Source organism: Dermacentor variabilis, chromosome 11, assembly GCF_050947875.1.
Source record: "Dermacentor variabilis isolate Ectoservices chromosome 11, ASM5094787v1, whole genome shotgun sequence".
Lineage (NCBI taxonomy): Eukaryota > Metazoa > Arthropoda > Arachnida > Ixodida > Ixodidae > Dermacentor > Dermacentor variabilis.
Window position 1 is genome coordinate 7,365,089 of NC_134578.1, and position 27,993 is coordinate 7,393,081.

General features: G+C 43.5%; 1 protein-coding gene across 2 annotated transcripts in view; it reads right to left on the reverse strand.

The window, feature by feature from the left end:
* LOC142564391 (uncharacterized) overlaps nt 1-27,993 on the reverse strand; it is a 77,551-nt gene that overhangs the window by 10,536 nt on the left and 39,022 nt on the right. The window contains exons 6-9 of one of the 2 annotated variants that reach the window (XM_075675378.1): nt 24,035-24,193; nt 19,267-19,424; nt 7,594-7,647; nt 2,731-2,810 (exon numbers count right to left, since the gene is read on the reverse strand). In XM_075675378.1, coding sequence (XP_075531493.1) covers nt 2,731-2,810; nt 7,594-7,647; nt 19,267-19,424; nt 24,035-24,193 — 451 coding nt within the window. The remainder of the gene's footprint in view (nt 1-2,730; nt 2,811-7,593; nt 7,648-19,266; nt 19,425-24,034; nt 24,194-27,993) is intronic. The other variant, XM_075675380.1, reaches the window with a different exon arrangement.

Sequence of the window (27,993 nt, forward strand, 5' to 3'; positions counted from 1 at the left end):
TAAAATTGTTTTACACGGTACGAGTCGACTCGGGTTTCATTACCCAATGTGCCCGCATAATCGGCACCAAGTTATTTTTTTGGATATGTTGGCGGTAATATAACCGTGTCTTACAATCGGAGGTGTGGTAGAATCGTGCAAACAAGTACTGAAGCCACGGCCGGTATGAAAAGTGTATACAAGATGACCTAACCAGGGTTGCTCAATAGTTAAGCAATGATGGTAATTTCGGATTTTCAGCAGTTAACAATTTTCTACTAGATGTCTACTGAGAGGATAAGCACTACTTAGCCACTAAGTTTAGGGTTCTTAAAACATGCAAGTAATATTTTGACTAGCTGCAAAGTTCCTAAAACCTATTAATTTTTGTGTTTTCAATTGCCTTGATGGCGAAAACTAACTAGCAATCGAAGGCTTATACAACTATCTTCAAGAACACAAGAGGCAAGTGCAATGCAATTTATTGCAGTTATGACAAACTTGAAATATGGCTTTGCCAGCCAGATGAGTTATTGTTGTCAATGGCGTACCACACAGGATTTTATTTTTTTTCCATGCGAGGAGTCTGGAGAGTCCAAAATCACTTATAGCGGTCTCCGTTGAGCTGCCGGATCTCGGAAAGAGTACAGTTTCACTACCCAACGCAATATTTGTTACACAACTAACTGTGTAAGGATGCCAATTCTGTCCAGTAGGAAAGCTGAAAATTTGACTAGCTTAAGTTTGTAGCTACAGCTTGTCTCGTTACATTGTTTAGAAATAAAAGAGTTTTCTGCCAGGTTGGCCATAGACAAGTTATTCAGTCTCCTGAACTACTGTTTTTTTACATTACGAGCTTTAAATCATAATTGCTTTTATGTTACATTATTTATTTCACATAATGGGTTTTACATTATGGCTTTATGCAGAATCATCTTAATGTTCAGCACTCTTATGCTTATGTACACCATACATCAATGCATAAATAGGATTTCATTAAACTGCAAGTAGCATTTAACAGGTTTGTGCTATATGACACATGAAGGATGCACAATTAGACAGCTTCTCCTGAAGGCTTGTGCTGAACAGGAATTAGGGGTGTGTGAACAGTGATATTTGAGGCCGAATTGAATAGCGCCAGAAGCGAATAGAATATTGAATAGTTTTCTAATAATGAACAGCCATTATTGCAATTAATATAAAACAATGTTCACATCCTAGTATTCTTAAATTTAGCAAGTTTCTGTCATTACATAGCATGTTACAAAACGTTTATTAAAAGCACAAACGGAGTATTAGAAGCAAACAAGTAGTTTCTTCGCATACACAGGACTGTTCAGAGAGTGCAAGTGATTGCTGTATAGCCTGTGAAGCATGGCTACCTAAGCGCCGTAGCCTGTACCACCACACAAGTTCTCATGTTTTATGTCTAACTACGACTGCGGGAGTCAAAACTTACGGTACTTTTGCTCCAATTTTGTTTAATTGGGCGCAGTTGAAGTTTTGAAACAGTCAAGAAGTATTCGAAAAATTTTGCATTTAAGAATAGCGACTACTTGGTTTGTTATTCGAAAGTTTCGGATATTCGCACACCCCTAATAGGAATCATTAAGTTACAGGAGTTGAGATTTGCTTTTGCCAACATTACTATAGGTGCAACATTTCACTGCTAGATTTACACCACTGTACACAAATGAACTGCACCTTTAAACACCATATTTGCAATTATGGCCAGTGTTGCAATATCAGGATAAGTTGACAATATACTCAAAGCTATGCCACGTGGATAACCACTGCTTGCTCTCAGTCTAAGCAAATGGGTGCAATACTTTTGTGTGTGCCTCCTCAGTTGGAGCAGCAGAAATTACTTTTTAAAACGAAAGTGACTCCCTTTGAGACAAACTCTTTTGATATGATGTCTATGACATGGCACACACATCAAGGAACTTCATTTAGTTCCCACAGATAAGCTGTTGCTTAGTAAAGATTGTAGTAAGACCAACTGACCTTCAAGGTTATTTCACGTTTGCCTCAAAGGGAGTCTGCTTTAGACTAATGTGCTAGAAGAGCAAGCAAAGATTTTTAAAATGAAGATGGTGCCAATTAGTTTCGCCTGTATAGTAATACAGTCAAACCTCGACATAACAAACACGGTACAACGAATTGTAAGATTTAATGACGTTAATGCAGAAATTTCCTTGCTCATATCAGCATGCAATGAACGTGCTAGTATAGAATATTGGATTTAATTAGGGTGTTTTCGTGTCGAATACGACTTTAATACAACAAGGTTTGACTGTAATACAGTACTGCTGCACGAACGGCTTAAATTTTTCGCTCACGTGATGTTCTTTCTCCTTCTTCTGGAAGATATGTTTTGCCAACTGTTTACTGTTGCGCATGTGTACAGTGGTAGCATATCCGAGTATCGTCCCTGTATAGATTGTCCTCAGTTTGAGCCCTCTCAAATTTCTCTATAGACTTCTGGTTGATTTAGGGCCTCTTAGAGATGAGGCTCCCTAGCGCAGCACGAGTGCCTGCAGACAGACACCGCACGACGTGGGGAGAGTGCCAGAGGCACTTTGCCCCCCGCGCTGCCCCTCCCCCCCAAGCCCCTCTGCCCAGCAACTCCATGCAATGGATGTGGCCGCAGAGGGGGCCCGAGGGAAGACAGCGTGTCTCTCTGCTGGTAGACAACATACATGAGAGGCCCTTTATTCGCAACGATGGCCGGCTGCTACTTGGCTTTACCTCCTCCAGGCAGGTCGGCTGGCCGATGACCGTAGTCAATCACTTCGGGCTCCCACGGTGCCTCTGGCGGCTCCTCTGCCCTGGCCAGAGTCAGCCCCCCAGAAGAAGAGGAACAGAGCGTCACACACACACAGGAAGAGGGCACAGGCATGAGAAGAGAACGAGAAGCAGAAGGCTCCCATCCAAGCCTTTCCAAGTGTGCCCCCTCAGTGCCGTGCTATCTCCACAGCTCTCTCTTTGGAAGTCCGGCAAAAAGTGTGTGCCCAGTGGTGGTAACACTGGCAGATTTGCGAGCAATGCTTTGAATTATGGGGTTTAACGTGCCAAAACCACTTTCTGATTATGAGGCACGCACGAGCAATGCTTTAAACATGGCTTATTTTGTTACAATGGGAAATGCAAGCACGTGGCCTACATTATGAGCAGTGAATCATAGGTGTTTATGTGGACATCAGAGCAGACTGTCTGTCTGTATGATGACTCTAATGCTGAAAGCAACATCAACCTGTTTGGTACCTGCCTCTTCGTTGTGTGACAGAATGAACGCTACTTCATGAATGCTGCAAAACTCCATTTTTAGCACGAGGTGAGACAGTGTTTGGAATGTTGCAAGCTGATGCTGCCAAGAACAAGAAATGACCCCTTTCATAGTGGGCTTCAATATACAGCCCGAAGCAAAGAAAAGCAACTAATCAAGCCTGCATTCAACCAGACTAGCATAGTTTTTTTTTTTTCTGTGTGCGCTTTTTTTAAAACTGGGGCTGATCTGCTTTACTGTGAAAATTTCTGTGCAAACCAGCAAAGTTAAACATCAAGATAAACAAGCAAAACTTTCATATACAAAGCAAGCCAATTTTTGTGAAAGTTGGCTACAAAGTTATCAAATTAATTTTGGACTGTAGAGAAACACGATTAGCTACATGATTAGCTGATACTTATCCAACTGGTTTGACAATGCCTACGCCACAATTCGGCGCATCTATTGCAGACTATACAGTGGCAGTTGCTGTCTGTTCTAGGAGCACATAATGGCTAAACTATTCAAACTGAAGTGTAGTCAAAACACGAGTCTACTGGGATAGTGGAAGCTGCAGTGCTGGCAGTGAAAGCTCTTGCTCCAAAGCTGCCATTATCACTTATAGTCTGTGTTAAAGTGCGGAGTGTTGCTGTACACTATATATACATGTATGCATGCATGCATTTGACATCTATTGCATGGGCCCTTGCACATTAAACTAAATCGCAAGTGCAGAACCACATACACTTGCAACAATTAACCAGTATATAGTGAGAGTTTCATACTCCATGCCTAAGAACAGCTGCAGCCATGTAGAGCTTCACAAGTTTGTACAAACCCAGAAAAAAAGTAAACAGCGTTGCTTCTGCGTTTTTCATTAAGTGCGATGAAAGCTTCCCTATTAAAACTCACATCAATCATTAAAAATAAATCATCTGGCACAGCTGATGGTGACAGGAACCGTGCTTACTTCCACAGCATAAACCAGACGACAAATACAAGTGCTTGGATATGTCCCATGCTCTACATCCTGTTTTAGGTGCTGTTTGTTTCATTACACAACTGCCATATAAACTACAATTAGTGTTCCGCTGACACAGCAGCATTTCAGGCATGGGTTTGCATCACTTTGCAACTTCCTTTCAATCGTTCATTGACGGCTCTAAAGCACTGAAGTGTACACTCTGCTGGCATTTACCAGTGTGCATCCTTTCTGCCTGTGCAAACTAAGAGACACAAAGAGAGAATTGCCCAAAAGCCCAGCACATATGAAGTGACCTGCCCGCTTCTCATGATGTTGCAAAAACAAAGCACCATCTGCCGCATTTCCACACAGACCCAGTCAAGTACATGCTGAAGAGTAAGCTGTTTCAAAGCATGGATGAAGCAATGCAAAAGCCTTAAAGGCCAACTGCAACAATATTTCACTTTGCCTAAATTGGTTACGAACATACTACTCAAGCAATCTTGGTGAATCTGCAATTCTCTTATTCGAAGCTTTTAAATGTACCGAAGTAGAAAATGTGTGCGCCTCGGGGTCAGAGCCTGTGAATAAGTCTCAGCATGCCACATCTGACACTTCTCAGCACGCCGTGGGCAGTCACGGAGAGCAAGTCATGCAGAACTTCCAGTGAGGGGTGACGATAGCATATTTGTGTGTATGTGTGCGTGCAACATAAACGGCTACTTCTGCTAGCTTTCTGCAAAGCACCCACTTGTATTTAAAGCATAAATCTTTGCACAGAAGCTACTGTATATATCGTCATGAAATTCTTATGGGCTTCTTATGAGCTGCTTATGGGGTCCAAAATCTTGGTGCAGTTAGCCTTTAAAGGGTAGCACATGCAAACACTTTTCCTGTGCAGAAACATGCTTCTAATTATAATGTAAAGACTAGACAAAATGTATGATACATGCATGTCAGCCTCTCAGCCAGGGTTCGTACAGAACATTTGATGACATTTGAGAACATTTGATTTGAAGGATGACGAAGGTCAAAATTCAAGGAGGGAGAAACAAACCTTATTCGTGCACACACACTGAAATATAGTGTAAACTCCTTCGTAGCTGCTATTTCTTGCAGCTAAGCAGCAGCTGCTGAGTTGGACACACGCCTCAAGCTCTTCAGGTCACTTTTCTAAGCCGACTTTCTCATTGTAATGATGTCAATCGCCTTCTGCCATGATGGTTAGTAGTGTCCAACCTCAGAGAAAAATACTCGTTATGCTCATATCAAATGGCTGAAACTTACTTTCTGTCAGTCATTTCTAGAGCCCAGGGCTCAAAAATGGTGCCAAGCAAAATAACAATGGTAGCATGGCTTGGTTGCTCATTCTGGCTTTGTCTAGCTCCACAAAGGCAACGGTGACTTAAACAAGTCTGGCTGGTGGCTGTTGACTCCAGGTTGCAGAATTTTAGTGACACTTCCACAATAAAATACTATGATTATTTCCCGATAGACAGTGCCCATGGCATAGGCATTGTGACGAGTTTGTTACATTGAATTTTCAAAAGTAACCTCCAACTCCAGTTTGCAAAAAATTCAAGGAGCAAATTTATTTTCAAGAAGCTTTAAGGGCCCTTGAATTTCTTTTTCTAAGTGCACGGGTTTTCAAGGATCTCAAGGAAGTGTACGAACTCTGCTCACGGCACCTTGATTAGTTGTGAAGCACATGCACCAGAGAGAGATATTCATGCGACCATGCCAACAGCATCAAGGAACAATAAAAGAAAGCTATAACAAGAAAGTGTAAGTGCAATTACATATACTCGCAACCTCACTAACACCTGAATAATACTTGAGCATCAGGGCAACATGCAATGGGGTTATATGTTTCGAGGAGCTACCTGAATCATCAAGCAAACACTTGAACGGCGAACCAACCGCATGCTTTACGTTGGACTACTGCAGATGCTTCCATGTATGACGGGTTCAGAACACGGCGCTAATTTGTGCTCAACCAATGTTTTCAGAAGCTATTCAATCTACGGGAATATGTCAGCAACATCTACGAAGTGTGCTCGTTAATGGTTCACATAGGTGAATGTGAATGGATCACATAGGTAGGCAGTGCTTGTTGGCAGCAATTGAGGACACACTTCTCAACTATTGTTGTTGTTTCAGTGCAACAAAGCCACCAGCAACGTGGTTCCTGAGGTGTATTTATTTATGACTGCTTCCTCGGAGCAATTGTCCTTTAGCTGTCACTAAGGCGCTCGAGTCATTGCACTGTCATTACTGCTACCGTCTGGTATGCTTCAAAAGCTTGCTGAATTATTCTAGTCACTAAAAGCAAGTGTCGCATCAGCAGCATCAAACATTTTCACTCCACCAAGAAGTACAATGTTGAGGCACTGGTGTCTACATTTTTTGTATTTTTATTTTTATGTTCAATTGGCTAGAAGTGCCGCAATAAAATTTCGAACTTCTGGCTGAATTCTAGCATTAAACTGAGACTGAACAGGCAAATGCAGGGAAACCTGCCTTTAACACAGCAAGCAGGAAGCGCTAACTGTAAATCCACTCTGGACCAAGCACTGGGAGATAAACAGCCATGTGCCAGAGAAAAATCCAGCCTTACTGCAGACTAAACAGTAGAAATTCCCATCAAATTAAATTCCCAAGAAACATTATAATGGATAATGTGCTGTGGTCATATAAATGCTTCCTTCCGAAATTATCACTTTGAAAGTTCTCTCCACTTAGGCAGTGGTCTACACGGCAATGCGCATCACATACTGTTCATATAACACAATGTTTCTCTCTTTTTTTTTAACAGAAGAAAATTAGGCGCATAAATGATCCCGGAATAACACAGCCACAAGAATCTTGCTGTAGTAGATTTTGCCACAATGGCCAAGAATGCTACATTGTATTAAAACTAAACTGCTAGCAAGGCCATTTATCTTTGAAGAATGTAGAGACACAAACACACGAGACTTTTCAGCACTACAGCTCGCAAAGCTGTTACTGACTTAACAAAGTAAGCTGTTAGTTGGAGCTCATCGAGAGGTGGTGCCAGTATCACTGACGACAGCAAGAATATCCTGGGACATGTTTTACCAAAGAATACAATAACATTAGAAGGCATGAAGGGACAGAATATTGTGATGGTACGGGAAAAGTAAGAGAACAGATGTGAGGACAGGCTTGCACATTAGCGAAAAAAGATGCATGGCAGGAGAAAAAAAAAAGGAAAAAAATGCACGCTGAAACGACGATGAGGACGCTTATACTCGAGGCACAAGCACTGCATGCACGTGACGCAGAGACCACGCCTAATGGCTCGGGCACGCAGATGGCCATCCAGGTGGCATGATCGGCGTACGGGCAGCCGCCGACTCACCAGGGGGGCGGCGGCAGCCGCCGATCCCAGTCAAACGGTGGCTCGTCCGGGTACCTGCATTGCCCATGGGACCGAGCGCTCTACCGAGATGCCAGACATGCGCTGCATGCTACTATACGGTGTGCATCACACTCTCGACTAGACGCTTTTGGATGCAATGCATCGTCTGCTTTTATTCCTTCCGGTGGGAGTCTGACTTGTCCACACGTAATGGCTCATTTTGGATGCCACTACGGTAGACTTCCATTAATTTGACTCCATATAATTTAATTTTGTGGTTGATTTTATTTCGACCGAAGGTCCCTGCTGGCACCCATTCATTTCTATGTGCCCAAACTTTCATTACTTCGATCCTGAAATTGGCCTTCAGTGGATAATTCAAGCCCGACCAGTCGGCATGCACTAGTGAGACTGCTATACTGACACCAATAGCAACCCCTTTAATAACAGCATGTCTCGTTGGAGCTTAGGGGACAGTAAATGCATCGAACACAAGTAATTTCCCTGCGAAAATACCTATTTTCAGCCTGCTCACAGTAGCTCACAGAAGACAGTTTTAGTTTCATGTATGTTGAAGTGCTACACATACGTGAAGATCTTGTGGGATCAAAATGCACATGTGCCAAGCATCTCACGTACGCAAGTGAAATCTGTTCCCTTGCGCTGCAAGCCCTAATGTACGTGATAGGCTCCGATAATTACGAGGCAGAAAACGCAGCACAAGCTAGCAAAGACATGCAGTTCACAAGGTGCGAGAATCGAGCGTTGACTCAGATTCCTGCTCGTTTTGGTTGAACTCAGCTGGAATAATGTTTACATCTGCTGGCAGAGGGCACCAATAGGCATGCAGAAGCAACAATATGAATGTTTGCGAGGCCTCCACCCACAGACTGTTGCATACATGAAACTGCATGTGTGGAATGTAGCACACATAGAAATCTCACATTTGCATGTGCAAAGCTTCTGTGTACACGAAACTAAAACTGTGTAAAGTCTGATTATGGTATTTACCCAATTCTAATGCGCGCCTTTCTTTTTCCCCAAGAAAACTGGGCCGAAAATTGCCTAGGTGCTAGGTGCAGTCAGATAAAAAACCAAGGGAGGTATTCTGTAAGAGTCCACCTATTGGACATGTCCATTTCGTCTGCTGCTCAAGTACCGATTGACTGTGGCACCTTGCTGCTGCAGACACTCAGCCCAGCCCAGCCAATCAGAACACCACCAGAATATCTCCTACAGAATACGTCCCCTGAACCGCGTTCGTATGCTTCGCCGCACAACATGGTTGTACTGCGGCGAAGCCGATGTCCAAAAGCTGTGCGGTTAAGCATACTTAAGAAAAGTGGCTGCCATTGGATTCTTGCTAAATAATTGAATGCGCATTAGATTTACAGTTTGTTTAGGAGCATTAATGCCAGTTCTTTGTTAGTTTTCTACTTTCGACACGCACAAAGCAGGCACATCTTTTATTTGGGGGTTTGATTAGATTAGACAAATACTGCCAAATGAATCAGAGGGACCTCCCAACGTTATTGCACCGTTTAATTTGACCCGTTGGATAACTAGACCAATTTCGTTGATCCTACCAGGATCAAATTAACAGAAGTCGACTGTAAGTAAGCAGGCTTGAATGCACTATTTTAACGGAACACAGGGTTTCCTCTTTGACTCAAAAGAGATGGCTTTTGATTTTAGTAACGAAGTGCCAATGGCACCATGGCAGTACTTTCACATTATTCTGAAGTTAGGGCCCATATATCACATACACTCATGAAATTCTTATTTGGGCTCACAATAAAACTAAATGGCATCTCTTGTGTATTTTTCCCCCCCAATTTGTAATGGCACATGAAGGGATTCTAACATTCAGACATCATCCACTGTAGGTGTGCAGTGTGGCGGACAAATCCCAGAGTTTCACTGCTGCAGTCACCTGCATGTTTATTTCAACCACTACCCTGCATTTCCTAAAATGTTAAATTTTTGTTGTGCATTTTTCAATAAAGCAATTATCTTTGCTTAACTGCTTCTTATTAAAAAAAAAAAGCAGAAAGCCACCATGATATGCATCTTGGTCATCTGAGAAGTGAGCCACATTAAAGATATGGATTGATTTCACTGTCTATCAAAACAAAAATTCCAGATGAATCAAATAACGAAGCCAAGTGCATATCAGGTATGCTGACCGAAAAATGCAACCTTGTTGCAAAATTAACAGTGAAAACAAAGCAGCAGTACGTGCTCAATCTTTACACCTTTAAAGTTGTTATCATGGTAATGCAAGTCACTGTATGTTAATAAACCCGCAATGCTAAATAAAAAAAGTAGTAAGCTTGTGAAACCTGCAGGAGCTTTTTAGCGCTTTCCGCAAGTCTATATTACAGCACATGCATAGGTTTTGTGTACGCTATACTGAAGTTTTTCACTGCCAGTAATAAGCTGATCTCACAAGTTTTAACACTGCCACAAGGGGTGCTAATATTTCTAGCTATCAGCAGACTGAATGGTAATTACGGTAAGGAACACAGAGTTGTAGTTTTTTTATATATATATTATAATTTCCTCCCATAAAAAATTGCCTGAAGCCATAGGACTGAGGGGTAGTGGGGCTACTAATTATGGATGGGGTATTCATGATGAATAAGGTGTGGGCAGGGAGGTGTAACCTGCACCAGTCCACAAGGCATCATCAAACCCATGGCGTTGCAAACTGAGCCCTGATAATGATATATAGCATTATCTAAAGTAATTACATCTCCAATGCATTGTTCACTGACCATTTCTCACAAAATACAGAATGCTTGACCACCCCAATGCAGCCCCACAGCCAATGCAGAGTCAGATTTTACTGTGCACATTCGCTGCAGTGGGATGTACTTTGCGTTTTATTGTACGACTGTCTACATTCTACACAAAAGCCAGTGACGTACAGTCAATTCAAGTTCATTCAACTTAATTATAATTTTTGGTTCATTCAAATGCACTGGAAAGCCCTAGCAGAAAACTTGTCATGGAAGGAAAATTCATTTAGTACCAACTCGAAAACTTGCTGCTTCAGTTCGCTCAACCCCCACAGGTGCCCCCTCATATAGCAGCATTTAGTAAACGCTTGAAAATGCAAGAAATTGAGCACATGATGCTACTGCTACCCTGGGCGCAAAGCTGTTACTTAAATTTATTTTTATCTTTTAGTGGCTGACACTCCTCCCACCCATGGAGCCATTTGTTCACCCCTGGTTCATGGGAAACATAGCTTTTAAACATATCGGCACTCTTTGCCTCATAATGGCTGGATTGTGCTTTAAAAGCAAACTAAATGCGATTACAGATGAATTCAAGCAATAAAAGAGATCTTAATTCATTTTGCCACCGTTAATTTGACCTTTTGGATAATTGGACCAAATCTTGCGGTCCCGCAAGGGTTGAATTGATCAGAGTGGACTGCAGCAGTAAGAACGCCTTTTTATGCATGTAAACATTTACGACGCATATTAGCTCTTGACGACTCTCGTTACGCCTTCACACTTGACTTGCAAGCTCTTCAAGATTTTAGTTTTCTGGTCAATTTTATGTCTGCTAAGGGAGCAGGCAATGACTTGGTATACTACTGTAATCTACAAAAATAATCTTGAAGGGGCCTTTCTACACAGCAGACCCATTCGTCTCAACACAAAATAAAGTCAACCTTTAAGGAGTTCTACAGAAAGTGTTTTCAGGTACAGTGGCCACCCTTTGGGATGAACAACCTAACACTGGGCACTTTGTGAAGTTGCCTATGCATTCAGTGCTCTTTAAACAGAAGTTTTGGAGAGATGAACACTTACAGAAGGAAGCCTACTGAACCGTACCGTCAAAATTATTCAGTGACAAAAACCACAATGTGGCACACATTAGCACTCCACCCAGCTTCCTTGAATGCAACTAAACAAATCATCAATGTGACAGTGGGTAGTGGCATCATTATACTGGCAGCATAGACTGTGAATTTGCCAACACTGTTTTGTTGTATATTGGAGAAATTTCACACATTGAAACTGGGCTTTGTTCGTAAGGTGCCGTCCTATCATGAGTTGGAAAAGCATTCATTCTAGTGCTACTTCTTGTTCTGCACCCAAGCTGGTTTGCTGCTAGGTGGACTGGTAGTTTCAATATGGCTGTGAGCATGGCCTGCCCATCTAGAGACTGCGGACAATTTGTCTTTACATTAGTCTGCATTCACTTTTACTGCAGGGAGCTGTCTGGTCAAATCAGATCTGCATGTGCCCAGCATGTCCAAACATAGCATCAAAGACAAAAAGACAGCATTTCGCTAGAATAGCAGCTTGGGCTTGTTGGTTTTCCATCCTGCGGTTAACAGCACAAAATGTAGACAAGAGACGAGACAAGAAGACACCACAGCGCCTGTGGTGTCTTCTTGTCTCGTCTCTTGTCTACATTTTGCGCTGTCAACAGCAAAAAAGACAGCAGGTGCACGTGTAGAGATTTTTTGCTTAGTAACGTTGAAAATTTGGCTGTATAGTTGATTTTGCATGATTCAAAATGCAACAGAATTTCAGTTTATAGTCTTGTTTGAAGTAATGCTGTTACATTTTGAATCAGAGCCTAGCCTCAAGAAATACCCCACATTAAAGAATATCTATAAGCTAATTCCTAAATGCTATATAAAACCATCAAATACAAGCCACAATAGTTTGAATGCTTGAAGACTGATATATTAGTCATATCAAAGCCGCATAAAACAAGTTCCAGTGTTTTTTTTTTTTTTTTTCTGACGGCCCAGTGAGGAAAGTGGCAATAGGTGGATGAGCTGCAGGATCCCACTGATATGCTCCCAGTAACTGCAGAATGGTGGCATAACTCTGGTAAAATGACAATAGGTTCTTGTCTTCCCAATTGCAATGTTTGCTTTTTTTCTGATAATCCTGTCAAAAATGTACGAACAGGGTTATAGTGTTAACCGTCGCAAGATTAACAAATTTTTCCAGTCGTTGCAAATATTTTGACAATCCAATGGCACCGTGTTTTCGCATATCTAGAATAAGCTATACAACTTCATCAGATGACAAGGCACAGAACCTTTACAATGCAGACTGTGCAGGGATGTGCTAGAAGACATCCACTAGAAGAATGTTAGTGAGGTACGCGGTGACACATACGAGAGAGCATTAGCAACTGAAGTTTATTAAAATTTCATGTGTTCATATACAGGCACATGATTCTAAAGCCATGTGACAATCATTGCCAATCACTCTGCTGAGTTAAGCAAGCACAGTTCTTGCGGCAAGAAAACAGATTGTTTATTAAGTAAACATAAATGGTACTAAAGTTGCACATTGGGCTTGTTGGTATATAATGATGCAGGCAAAAGGCGTAGTGCATCAGAAACAGGGCAAAAGAAGAACACAGACGACGCACACGTTTGGCACTAAACGTGCGTGTCGTCTGTGTTCTTTTGTCCTGTTTCTGATGCGCTAAGCCTTTTGCCTCTATAAATGGAACCTTGCCCAATTTTAGCTTTTGCTTCTCTTTACATTTATCTTCGTGAGAGCTGGTTATGCAGCACTTTGAAAAAAGTCGCAGTTTCACCCGAAAGGCGAAGCAGCGACTGCAATAGTAAATTAGTAGATAGCTATACGAAGTAAGGATTGTAATTTTATCAGCCGCATAGGCTTGCAAACATTCTAAGTTAACAATGATATGATGTGTAAGCAGGACTGAACAAGGGCGTAGAAAGAAACAGACACAAAGAGACAGCACTGTCTACGTGTGCCTGTTTTTTTTTTTTTTACATCCTCGTTTAGTTGCGCTTACACATTCTATGATAGATTTAAACCAACTAGCCTGCCAACATGTTTTAAATGAATTAACAAGCACAGTGTCACGCGCGCACAAGTAAAGATGAACATATCTCGCTCGATGAGTGCGGAAACTTGCTGTCAAAATTCTGGAGTGAAGAATCACGGCAGCAACAACAGTGATCGAATTGACCTTCACGCATCTCTCGCTTCAACGTGAACAAAACGTTGAAAGCACAGTGCGTACGAAGCTACCGGCACTACGCACACTCCGCAAACATAGCAGATGGCCTTGAAGATGAAGTCTGCACGGGCGCGCACTTTGGACACGTTGCAAATCGCTTTCGAGACAAGGCAGCCACACGGCCGCGCTGTAAGCAGCAGCCACTGGAGAAGAATGCCCCTCCCCCCCCCTCCCTCGCTCGCACATGCGAGATTGAGCCATGTTCGCCAGCTCACCCTCGCACATACACCATACAATGCGCAGCGACGATTTTATCCCCCATGGACTTAATGTGGGACCTCACGGCAATGGTGACGGCAGAAATGCGGCTGGAATGTTCATGTAATTGCTACTGCAATAAAAAGTAGAAGACAACCACAGTCATAGCAATGTGCTGACAGGTGCCCGTCTTTGTAATGCATAATATTTTGCCCATGTTCCCTTTAATTAGTCATTTACAGAGCAATGACGGTGGTTGTTTCAAGTGTATTAGTAAACTATACGTTTTGTTGTTGCAAAGATAAATGTACATGTTTAACTTTCTCCGGTTGCAGCTTTTCACCAGCTAAATAACATTAAAAATAATCGCTTGGCACTGGACACGCCTGCATATATCAAAAGTTTCTCGAATGTTTTCGATAGTTCTATCTCTTGTCTGTCGTCAGCAAACCTTGTGTATTATGATTGTATGCGCAAGGCGAATTGCGCAGCACTTTCTGGAAGTCAAGTAGGCACCAGTGATTACGCTGGAACCTTCGACGAGTCATGTATAAAAGCTGACAAGCTTGATCCGCAGAATCAAATGTTTGACAATCGCCGACACTGCTCGCCGCTACTGTTGTGCTTGGGTGTTACTTGTATTGCCGAGCACCAGTTCACCTAATAAAATGTTAAATTTGTAACTCACAGTTTTGGCACTGTGGCATTCTTCACCATCACTAAAACATGACATCTGGTGGAGGTACTACGTTGTGTAACAAAAAAAACCTGCAAGCCCAAGCCTTGAGGACATGGTCAACATCCTTGAGAACCATTGAGCTAGTTGCCGGCTTAAAAAGTTGCTGCCGGAGCAAGGACTTCTACCAAAGATTTTCAGATAGACTAAGGCCAAGCCAACAGCCGAAATGACAGCACTCGCGCCTCCGATCATCTTTCAAAAACCCAGGGTGCCACCGACCCTTTGTGGATCATCAGTTAAGACCCCGAAAGCTGGCTGGAGACATACAACAGGGTCGCAACATTCAAGAACTGGTACTCCAAGGACAAGTTACGCCATGTGTACTTCCCCTTCAAAGATACTGTGATGACCTGGTTTGAGAACCGAGAGATGACCCCAACAACATGGGCGCTGTTTCACAACAGCCTCCTGTGGAACTTTTCGGGCATCATATGCATGAAAGGGCAGAGGCTCTGATAGATGCCGAAGTGCAGCTCCTGAATGAGAACATTGCTGTTTACACGGAAGAGGTGAGCCGTCTTTTCTGCCATGCCAACCCGAACATGTCTGAGAACAAAGTTTGTTCCCTGATGCGGGGAGCAAAGAAAGAACTCTTTGTGGGATTAATTCACAACTCACCGAAGACCGCAGCGGAATTTTCATCAGAAGCCACAGCCATCAAGAAGACGCGAGAAATGGGCACCAAACAATATGATTGCCAAATGGTTATGCCGAAGTACGAGGTCCAAGCACTTGGCCCCAACGACTTAGGCAAGAACCATCCAAGCAATTGTGCGCAAGGAGCTACAGAGGATGTTCCCAAGGTCGCAGCCTCAGATGGCCTCAATCGCTGATGTCGTGCTAGAAGAAACCCAGCGGTCATTGGGAGTTCCTGAAGTGCTGCCGGAATCACCACAGCCACAGCCTGAAGCAATGACTAACACCGCTGTTGCTGGCCATCAGTCTGCCTCCATGCCTGCACCATGGCCCTGTCACACCGCAATTCCATCGCCAGCTTTTGCCACCACCGCGTGTCACGTGGCTTTGGAATCACGTATCTATATATGAATGCGTCACATCGCAATAGACTTCAGTTGCTAGTGTGCTCCCATTTGTGTCATTGCGTGACACATACAATTATAGTGAAAAATTCAAGAAACTAAACTTTGACTTTCATTTTCTTTTCTAATAAACAACCTATTATCACAGGATTAATGAAAATAGAGTTTTCAAAGAATATCTAATGCTACTGTGGTTTCCTTTTAAAAATTGCAGTACCTCAACTGCCAAGAATGAGATGCTCTAAGCTGTTGATAGTCTCTCACAGCAACGATGAGTCATATACAAATGCTTAAACAAATTGCTGTTACTCTCTTACTAACCACAAGAAAGTGGAACATTGAACAACCAAGGGCACTGCCTTTATAATTTCTTGAAATATCAAAATCGGGTTGTGTATATTAATTCAGGGTGCAGTTCAACCTGGATATATCTAATCTGAAGGGGATTACAAAAAAGTTCGAAATATAGGTAATTTGATATATAAAATAAAATTGTAATCAGAAAATCGAAAGGGGATTTTGCAGCTGCTCGTTCTACAGAATAATTCATTATATGTGAGTTCGATATATCCAGGTTCGACTGTATTTCATTTTTCGTTTGTGTCCGAAAATTTGGTGCTCATTACAAAAGAGGGCACGTTATAACCAAGTAAATGTGGCAGCTCCCAAGGTGGGGTACTCATGTAACCTGCTGTCGCTCATTCACAACCTTCATACCTTAAAATCTTAAAGGGGCCCTCACCAGGTCTGGCCATTTTGAGCTGACAAGCGCAGAGCATACATTGCGCGCCAACGATCGTGTTTGCAAAGAATTACATTGCTATGCGCTGCGAAAAGGCCTGAAATTTCAATCCGAACGCCATTTCCCTCTTCACTCGCAGTGAATGCGCCCGGAGAGGGACGGTAACGTAGGTTACATTGCCGACGTAATCGTGTCCGCAGTGTGACGTAGCTTGTGGTGACATGTGACTTCAAGAATTATTCAAGGCAACATCTGTTTATTTGTGTGATCTGTTGCTTGAATTGACGAATTGAAGTTTAGAGAAATAATAAAACACACAAACGGAATTTCTGCGTGGTCTTTTTTGTTTTACTTCGCACTGAAGCAAGAGCGATGTACTTCAGTTTCGTCTGCTTGTTCCTACAGTGGTGCAGTCATGTGCGCAGGTATCGAAACTATGCCATTTTTTGCCGTGTTCCGGAGCGTGATGATGCACTGTGATCTGCGTGTTCTGCCTCAGTATTCGTGTAGCCCTGAATTATATCGCTAGCCATGTGTCTTTGTGCACAGCGAGCAAAATAGTGTGCTGCGTGAAACGATAACAGCTCGCGTGCAACGCCGCCAGCGGATAAACCAGCGGAAGTGCACATCGACAAAAAAAATAATAATAATAAAGCGAGGATAAAAAAGAAAGTAAAGGCGGGGCCCGTGACGTATGGGTCAAGTGATCCTCGAGGTACGGCATGGTAGAGCGCAGGGAAGGTATTTCGCTTGTGAAGGCTAGACGGGGCAAGTGGAGAGGGAGTCTCACTATGCAGTGGAGCCTGCCTGCTGAAATCATGGGTTCGGGGCACTGAAACATTTCTATCTTGCTATTAATGAGCCGATTTGAAAATCTGCAGCAGAACGCTCCCTAGAGGACCCGTAACCACTTCCAGCGTATAACGAAAATTTGCTAGGGGGCCTGGTGAGGGGCCCTTTAAAGGGAGACGCCCCTTGAAACAACTTTTTTTCATTACTTGTATTACAGTTTTCAAAATTCAGTCAAATATAGAGTTTTCTATGCAGATTTCAAATAAGGCACTACTTCCTGTGTAGCTGTTATAGTTTGAGAGTTATATGATGCACGATGGCAAAATATAGTCATCTTTATGGGCACTTTCTTATGTAATAAATTTACACAAAAAGCATCATGATTTAGCTTGTTTAGCTCTTCATAGATCACGAAGTGCCGATATCTAGCCAAACAGTGTATACAATTACTGAAACTATGCAAAAAGATTAGAACATTTCAACTAACTTTTTTTTCTCAATTCTCTGAAATATAACCATGTACTTTTGCAACTTACTGCTTGGAGATATTGTGATTTCAAGTAGACAATAGCACTGCACGTGTCTTCAAGAGTATGTATGCCAAATTTATTTACTATAAGACAATTGTATGTGTACAAGGTTAATTTAATGTGATTGTGAAAAAAAATTAGTTGAAGTGTCCTCACCTTTCTTAAATTTCCAGTAATTGTACACGCTGTTTGAACAGACATCGGCACTTTGCAGTCTACAAAAAGCTAAATAAGCTACAGCACAAGGCGTTTTATGAAAATTTATTACACCCAATAAAGTGCCCGCAAAATCACTATTTTGCCACTGCGTAGGACTTAACTCAAGAAATATAGCAGCTAACAGAAACTAATGACATATTGGAAATCTGCTTGAAATGCTCTATAAGTGGGCAGATAAGTGAGCGTCTCTCCTTAAGAACAGCCCGTAGTAAATGGCTGCAAGGTTCACTATCCCCCCCTGTCACAGCCAGCCTGCGTGAGCGAAGACGGGTATGGCTGGTGTCTTGCAACGATGTGAAAGTGTGCGCAAATTCATATGTTATGTGCACTTGGCCTGCGCCATCAATTCCAGACATCTAATTGCTAAGTATGCATATATGCGAATTTCTCTTTCAAGTGCAGCTACATGGCTATGCAATCTGGGTTGCTGCCAGGTTGCACCACAGGTTGCACCACAGACTCAACATAAAGAACTAGGCTGCTTTTTGGAGAGTTTTTCAGTAGTACACACTGGTGCTAAGTAACTTTTACAGATTTGAGCGTTGTTGTTTGCGGTTATTAAGTTATGAGTGCCTTCCACCATACTTAGATGTTGTAATTGAGGGTGCAGATCACACACATGGCAGTGCACTATTCATGTGAGAGTATGGCAGCATCTGCGACATTTCTCTCTCTCACACAAGAAGCATCAAGCGAAATAAATCGCACCTGTTAATCAAGTTCGTAAGTGAACAAGTCATCATCACGCATATTAAACTGCTGCTGTTGACCGCATTCTTAAACTGAAGACATTTCAGGGACCATGCAGCCTCTCTGTTCACATGAAGCAAACAAGGCCCTGTAAATAACAAATGATGATGTAGTTACTGTGCAAAGATTGATGACGTGTTCCCTTTCACTCAGCTGATGGCATCTAGTACCAGACAACATGACCAGACCAGAGCTGACCGATTTTCATTGAACCTGTGCCCATGGAAAAGAGCAAATGACTTGCAAGCAGTGAGCAAGGCTTCTCTTAGTTCCATGGCTGCAATGGCAGTCTGTGTGGCCAGTCAAACAACAGCATCCATCTAAAAGTTCAAATGTTCTGTTTATTAATGTCTTGCATAAAGCAATGATGGTTGTGATACTTGCCAATACAATTCCGTGAACCCTTAACAGAAAAATAAAAGGTACGGCAAGCAGGAAAAACTAGCAGTGTCAGATGCCGCTTCAGATATGTGTAACACAGGGTTGGGACCTCTCACGGAAGCAACTTGCTAAACTGGAATGATTAAGAAAAGGACCAAAAAGGGGGGGGAAAAAAAGCTTGAAAAAAGAAATTCGGCGATGCCAATGCACAGCGGCCGTTCTGGGGGGCAGCTGCAGGCTCACATGTGTGGTGGGTGAGGGCGAGGTCTCCAGTCTGGCGGGGGTGGCCGTGGCCCTCCACGCATGGGGCCCCCCCAAGGGGGCGGAGGTCCCCACTCGGGCATGTCCCAACCGCCCGGTGGAGGCATGGGGCGTCCTCTCATCCCTCCACGAGGCTCACCCTGCATTGCGCATAGTTCATGTGCACTGCCATCAACATCATCCTGCGACTCTTTGCACAGGGTCTGCCAGACCACGAGTAGATATGCTAAAAGTTGGCGAGAAATACCGTATTTACTCACACAATGATCGCACTTTTTTGGCAAAAAAAATTGACGCAAATTCAGGGGTGCGATCATTACGCGGGTTAAATTTCTCGTGAAAAGAAAAAACATTTCATTTTCATCCCGCGTTTGGTGCGGGGTGACTACAGGTCAACAAGCAGGCGGCTGCCGCTGAACAGTGTGGGACACCAAGACAAAAATGGCGGCCGGCAGACCAAGCCGAACGCGCCGAACGTGATTTTTTCTTCTTGCGAGTACATTACGCGCATTGAAACAGTTTCTTCCGTATCAGTAATGAATAATATCGTAAATATCGGTAAGTTTGTGACAATAACGTAGCCATGTCCACTTTGAGGAGACAGAAACAGAGGTGGGCGCGCTTTGCTGCCAGTGACATAGAAACACATGGCATGCATGCTGCGGAAACTGCGGCATTTATCTTCGCTACTATCCTAATACGGCACATTTTATTTCAGCTGTATTACAAGCGTCGGCGTACGAATAGGGTACACTGCTAACATATCAGTGTAAACATTGCCACTATCGTTGTCGCTCGCGATTTGTTGCGCGCGCCCACGAGTGCAGACGAGAAGAATCAAAAGGTGCCTTTTGTTCTTGAACAAAACCATTATGAAGCCTACAAATAATAAAGCCAAGGTAAGTTTGGTTGTAGCTTTCTTTTTCTTTCCATGGAAGGGCGGAAAGTGATTAAAGGAATGAAATGGAACATGTTTGGTGCATGCAGACCGCTTAGTATGTCTTCAAGAGTTGTTCGCGTGGCATTCAACAGATGGTAAGCGCGATCATTATTAGCTAGACTTGGCACACGACATATTGCTGCGACAAGTTCGGGGTGCAATCACTACACAGGAAAGAACAAAAATAGAATTTTGACGAAAAAATTCAGAGGTGCGATCATTATGCGAGTAAATATGGGACTAAAGTTTGTTATATTACTCAAGAAGTCACCTCATCTTTAAAATCAATCCCTTTCGTTCTATGTTGATGCTGTAAAACAGGCACTCTGCTTTATGGTTGGCGCAAGAATGATCGGCATCACAGACAAACAGAAGCATTTAATAAGTTTACTTGTGAAATATTCATGTAAAAGCGGAAGAGATTTTAGTCACTAATGTTGTTTCTATGGAGTACACTGAGTAGGATTGAATTATCAGGCTCAGAGAAATCAGCCTGCTACAGCCCAGTCACTGAGTGATAATTCAGACTGCTTTGCAGCACAGCCTTAACCCTTTGAGGTCTGAAACTCTTACCCCACTTTCCGACATTTCCGATCCAAAACTATTTCACCAGTTTTGGGCACTGTGAAAGAAAACAACAGCCGTGTAAGGAGAACTCATAGGATGTTTATTTTTGCAGTTACATTTAGTGCCCAAGTCTTAAGCAGTACTTGGGTAGCGTGTGGAAGCGCTCAAAGCACTCTCCTGAGTGCAGTCCTGGATTAGTGCTGCAAGTTTTGCGGAACACTGTTTCTTTCCTGCCCCCCTTTGTTTTGCAGTCACAGGAAACAGCGCAGTCCTTGCTACTTCGGCCAGAGATCTCGTAGATGAAATGTAGCTTCTTTCTTCACAGTCCAAACGTGCAGATGGGCCCCGCTTTTTAGCGCGAGCCCCTATGTCACCCACCAGCTGCTCGATTGGGTTCCGGAGGTACTACGGGTGTTGTTGCTGCTCGTTCTGTCCCTCCTTGAGCTGGTGCACCCTCATCAAAATGAAACTGTTTACAATCAAAACCAGTAGAAGCACCCCAGAAAAAAAAGAAGTGCTTTCTTTACCATTTTATCAACTTCCAGTAAAATGAATTTTCAGTGGAGTCACATATCATCACGGGTTTCTTCAGTGTCCCTGTCTGTCCTCCCACTTGCTTCCTTGATACTTTTTTCGTAGATGCATTGTGGGCTGAACTGAGCATTGTGACTTGACACATCTTCCATCAGGCAAGCACCATGTACGAGTTTTCTTGTCGGTAAGCAGTCACTTTTTTCGCTTCTTCTTGAGCTGATGTGGCATTTGTTTTCTATTCATCATCATGGTCCCCAGTTAGAAATAGCCTCTGTGAATAACTTTCCAGCAAGCACTGGGGACGTGTAAGATCTGTCCCTATAAAGATGATAACCACTAACCGGCATAGCTTCCTACGCATTCTGCAGCAGGTGAAGCACAATCCTGCACATGGAGGGGAGCGCAGGACAGCAGAGGCTATCAGTCGTCGCGCCACCGTAGTAAGCTCAAATGCAGAAATGTAGCCTGTTAGGCAGGCAACAAGCACACAAACAAGCATGCCCCATTTTGTTGGCTTCTGAGAATTGTAACAGTTGAATGAGACTCAGCCCTTGAAGCCAACGATGCTATCATCTAGGCAAATTTTGAGGCTGCTTTGAAATTCTCTCTGCATTTTGCATGTATGTAAAGTACAACATCCCTGACCCTGCTCCCAAACCCAGATGCCACCTGAAGAGGCATCTGGGCTTGGAGCAACGTGTTGCATCCAAAAGATTTTAAAAAATCTCTTTCGTTGAAAAACATGTGGGAAAAAAGGCATCTTCTTGAGGAGGTCCTTGCTAGAGTACTCCTTCAGTTCCGACTTAGGATTCAAAGCCATGTTGATGATTAGCCCTAGGAAGGCTTTGAATTCTTCTAAGGACGCATCTTCCCAGTCCTTCTAAATCGAATGCTTCAGAATGATGCCAGCATTGGAGATTTTTTCACGTGCATAGCAGTTCATTTTGCGCATTATTTCCTCAATCAGCTAATCTGTGAAGAACAGTTGAAAGTAGTCCAACTCATAATTTAGATTGAAGGCACTTACTCGGGATCCCAGGTTCATGGCACTGAAGGTAGGAGGGGCAAAGAGTGGAAAATTATCCATGTAGGCACGCCAGCCCGTTCCACATGGACATGTGTTACCAGAGCCAGTGTCGTCGTCATCTTCGTGGCTGGCATCTGTAGGATCTCTTATCTCCATAATAGGGTGGAGGCACATAGTTCTCTTCCTCACTAAGATCGTCTTCGCTTTTGCTAAAAGCTTCAGAATTACCGCCGTAAAAGGCGCTTGGTGAGAAGGCGGCCATGCCTTGCATCAAGAGGCACAAAGTCAGAGCCTCTGAGCCCTTGAAGAATCCAAGGCTCCAAACAGCATAAGCACTGCCCTCTAGTCTAAAGAAAGCAAAGCTCAAGTAAAAGAGTTTAATTACTCTTTAAGAGATGGCACACCATGCATTATGAGAAAATGCACAGCAATGCAACAACGAAAAAGCTTGTCGGGCAGTAACCGACAGCGGACCGGTACAACTGTGTTGCACTGTCGGGCACCTCCCGACAATGGAACGCAAAGGGTTACTGTGTAAGGACCAAAACTTTTCACATGTTCCAGCAATGCATACTTGAAGCGGTCCCCGGTCAAGGAGACAGCAGAGAATGATGGCACGTTGGGTTTATTGCCTATTAAAATGTGCTGTACACTTACAACAGCACTAGACACTACACTACACCCTATTCCACTATGTTGCCAAGCAGATAGCAGAAGATGCTTATTGCATTAAGGTTGGCGGTGATAAGCCATACTGGTGCGCCTGTTGGTGGTTATATTCTTTTCTGAAGCTGCCACCATGGCTCCACACATTTTCCGTACTTATCTATATAAGCCATCACTGCAATCGCACTGATGCCAGAAATGTTGATAGGCTGGTTTCTGCACTTTCTTAAAAGGTTCGTGGCACAGCATGGCGCACATTTTTTTTGCCACTAGTGGAGTGAAGTCACTTGTCGTCTGGCGACTCCAATATACCGGGTCCCAATTATTGGGACATCCGGTGGTCCTCGTCGAATCTAAATCATCGATCGCAACTGCATTAGTGTTCTTTGCAATTCGTTCTGCACTAAGTTAGACACAAATGAAGAATTGTGAAATTGCTAGTTTCATTATGACAACTATAAGCAAGCTCTAATATTGAGCATTTCACAATAAATTAGTAAACCTTGGCAGATATGCATCCACTAAAGAGTAGCACAAAGCTACAAAGAAAGCCTGTATGGTTTTTTTTTTCAGAAAGAAAGTTTTTCAGTTAAAGAAAAGATCATCCTGATAAATAGCTTGAACCTGGGCCCAACACTTTGCTGAGGCAGTTACTCTGCTATCTGAGCTAACCAGGAGCCTAGTAGATTGCACAGATCACAAAGTGACACCAAGTTAATCAACAACCCATAAGCATGGGAACACTGAATATCACAAGGTGTCATGAAAGAAGTTGGAGTCGAGACATTAGCAAGTACAGTCGTAGATCTGTACTATTAAAAAAACAGTACAGCAGGCAATGTCTTTCTTATTACACGCTTCAGCAAAACTTATGGCAAAATCGCAAGTAACGCTGGTGCGCACCTGGGCACCGTTTCATCCTATCATTATCGCCCCAGTGGGCCCCAGTGCACACCGGTGCAATGCTCGCTTCGGCAATATTTAGGGCCTCCGACAGCTCTCATCACTATGCTCACCCGCATTGGAGGGAACCCCCTTAGTGGACGGCGTTGCATAGGGCCCCCTCTTGGTGGTCCGCCCATCCAGGGTGGTGGAGGGCCACCTCCTCGGTGAGGTCCCGGAGGCCATGGCTCGCTGTCTTCAAAGCCATCCCACTGATCCTCAGCGAATACATCCTGCAGCGCAGAGTCCAACACACATCTCACTGACTGCTCTGTGTCCCTGAACACAGGTATGAGCTACACTCATGACTATTATGACTCATGAGTTACAACTTTCAAGGTGCGTTCCAACCCATTACTCTAAAGCGACACTGTTGAATATGGTCCATGACAAACATGAGCTATACTAACTTTCAGTTACACTCACGACTTTCAACTGTATTCATCAATTAGTTAGGCCAAGCTGGCAACCCATGCTATATTAATTAGTGGAAATTAAGATACAAACAAACATGTACATGCATTCTACATCTTTTCATGTGTCCCACAACAATTGTCATCCTTCTCATGTTCAATTCTCTAAAGAACTGTTGGCCAAGCATGCATTCATATCGGCTGCGTAAGCACGAGGGAACACAAAAGAAAGAGGCAAAGTGGATAGGAGAAGAGCTGGACATCAACAGCTTTTATAAGACAACTGCAGTATGTGCACAGGCACAAATGTTATGCACAAAGGTGAATATGCACATGGCTTAACAATGTGAAAAGACAGCATATCATTAGTTGTGAGCAGAACCCAGACCCAAAAAACATAATGGCTAAAAATAACAAATAGCATGGTACCCCCTCCACTCACACAACAATCATGGTTCCTGTGGATATCTGCAGCTTCAAACATTTGTCTGCTCGTATAGTCTTCCCCCCTTGGGCAAGTGTACTTGTGGCAGTAAAGTCTAGAGTGCACAGGCACTGGTAACAGTGATCTGACAAATTTAACCCCTGCTATATGTGCACTCAACTCATCTTTCTGCACATTATCTTGTTTGCAATGGAAACATGAATGCAAACTAGCCAAAGTGAATAAATCATGCACTCTGCACAATCTACAATACTTCATAATAGGGGTGGGTGAATACCATTACATACAGTTAAACCTCAATATAACGAAGTCCGTAAAATTGGCAATTTGTTTTATTATATCGAAATTTCGTTGTATTGAAATTCGACCTTTTATGCAAATAATTACAGTTGCCCATGGATCTTTGTTACACATAAGGGGCCACAAAGCTTTTCTAATTATTGGGCAATTGGAAAAAATCGAATTGTTTGTTAAATTTGACAGCAGCCAACAAAAGATCCGGTTTTATGCAGTGTCAATAGCATAAACTTCACATCGGCGGTAAGAAGCGAATCCAGCCACGCTTTTGCATCCACTCCACCTCCATGGCTGATGCCTCCCGCCTTGGAATGACGCTATCATGAAAAGCGCGGCCCACAGGGAGCGAATGCTTCGTCTGCCTCTTGCTTCAATATGTCTCCAAAACCTGAGATTATGCAACTCCAGTGCTAAATGCACGAGACATACACAATCACAATCACAAACTATCTTGGTACACCCACCTTTTACACACTCGGCAACCTCAAACACAAGGCGCGCATGCCGACAGCCATACCCAGCCGTGCCACACTAGGAGGAGGCACGACACCCCCCCTCCAACCCCCCCTTCCCGTGCATCCACGCTTGACTGCATTACTGTGAGCTCGCTCCCACGCCCCTTAGCTCCTTGCTCGCACAGGAAGATGGGACTCATCAAACCACCATCCTTCTTGGCTCACACATGCACACTTTCACTTTCTCCCAAAGCACACAGTGTACAGACCGGGAGCAATAGGATCTTTTTGCACTTGGGACTTTATACGAAACTCCACTTCGGTGCTCACTCTTGGTCACCCAGCGCAAGATTTGAGAGATGCGCATTCGCTAGCTGCCACTTGTAATCAACCATTTGACCATTTGCGTCCACAGAAGTTTCATTTCTTGTCTCAGTATTCATTCGCAGCGCCCATGAAATTTCTTTACATCGATATTGTGTACACATTTTATTATATTGAGGTCCTAAATAGACTGTGTTGTATGGACAACAAGTTATAAAAGGTTACATGCTTCATTATATTACGAATTTCATTATATTGAAGTGCGTTAAATCGAGCTTTAACTGCAGCAAATTTCAAGATGACCATCAAATCGAATCAAGAAAAGAATGCTGAATATTGAGTTTAATATCAAATATCAGAAAATTTATCACGTAATTTAATGGTTACAAATCTTGTGCAAGAAAACACTGTGCTGCACATGCACGATACAGTAGCCGACCAATTTTCTGCTGGAGGGGACTGAAAGTTTGTCCGAATAAAAGAACAGTCCCAAAAATCCGTGAGTCGCAAAACCGAACTTTATTCCAGCTAAACTGGATCGAAAAAGTCTCGGATGATCCCTTGTTTTATATTCCTGTTTTTGTAACGATGTCTGCTTGCATCTGTGCAAAGGTCATGTTCTCATCATACACACTAGAAAACAATATTAGAGCGTTGACGATGTCTTGCATTGATGGCTGCGGGCGGCCAGAGGTGTCATTGGAGTGCGAGTCACTTTGCAGCGGTGCGGTCACCTGGCGAAGATCTCGTCGTCCGTAAGCTACACGCACAATTCTATGTTCGATCGCGGCAAACTCATGAAAAGTAACAGCAGCGGGAAGGTCCATCCCACTGCTGCACAAGTCGGCAATCAGCTGCTCGCCAGTGTCAATGTCTTCAGCAGTGCCATTTGCCTCTTCCGTTGCTCTTCTGGGCTCTTTAGAGTTGCAAAATCCAGCATGCCTAAAACAATTTGCAATCGTCGAAGGCTGAGCAGCCTTCCAGGCATCTGCTAGCATTCCGAGTGCCGAGAACAGGTTAACGGAGTACGCCTTCCTGTTGTCGAAGCACATGAGTGTGCGGCCAAGTAAACGGGCCTGGTAGTGCACCTTGAGGTTTTGAATGGCCCCTTGGTACATCGGCTGGAGCACACTCGTTGCATTTGGTGGCAAGAATTCAAGACGAATAGCTCATCGTGCGCCCCGCAGCAGTCTACGACTATTACCACTTGCTTCTTCTGGAGCTCGAACATCCAGTCCAGATGGCAGACGTAATCTTCGAACAAGCTTTGTGTAATCCAGGCTTTTGTATTGCTGCTGTACCACGCAGGCAGGTTCTTCGCACCCTTAGAGCAACGCGGCTTTTTCACCTTCCCTATCACTAGAAGGGGCAGCTTCTCGGTGCCAACCGCATTTGCCCTGACCATGACAGTTATCTTCTCCTTACTGTGCTTCACACCAGCGCAGGCCTCATTAGTAAAGGAAAGTGTACGGTCTGGCAGAATTTTGAAGAAAAGGCCTGTCTTGTCACAATTAAAAATGTCTGCAGGAGCATACTCTTGTAGCAGAGCCTTCAACTTACTCATCCAGTAATCCGTGACAGCAGACTAATCCACGGCACAACTCTCCTCGCAAACTTTCTTGAAAGAGACTCTGGCTTTTTCTTAAACTCACGGATCCACCAATCGGTGAAGCTGAAGTCCTGAATTCCCCGTTTTAAAGCGAGCATCTCGGCTTTCTGCTTGAGCATGTTGCCCAAAACGGGGAGGTTCTTTGCTAGGACTCCTTTTAAACACAGCTGCAGGGCCTCTTCAAGCTTCGGACGTTGTCCTTTCCGGTAATTTTTTGTAGTTTTGCAGTGCGACTGGTCGACTGCAGACAGGATCTTTTCTTTGTTTTTCACGTAATCAGACTCCTTCGTGACGTCGACTTGGGTCCATCCTTGCTAGATAAGCCTGATGATGGGGGCCTTCTTGGCCAGCATCATGGTCGAATATTTTCCATGCTTCTTAGACACATTCGGTGGAGGCGGGTGAAGAGCAGGGGCAATGACGTCAACAACACGTCGGCGTTGCACTGAATGAACAGCCGCAACACACTGAAATAGCGATGATATGTTGT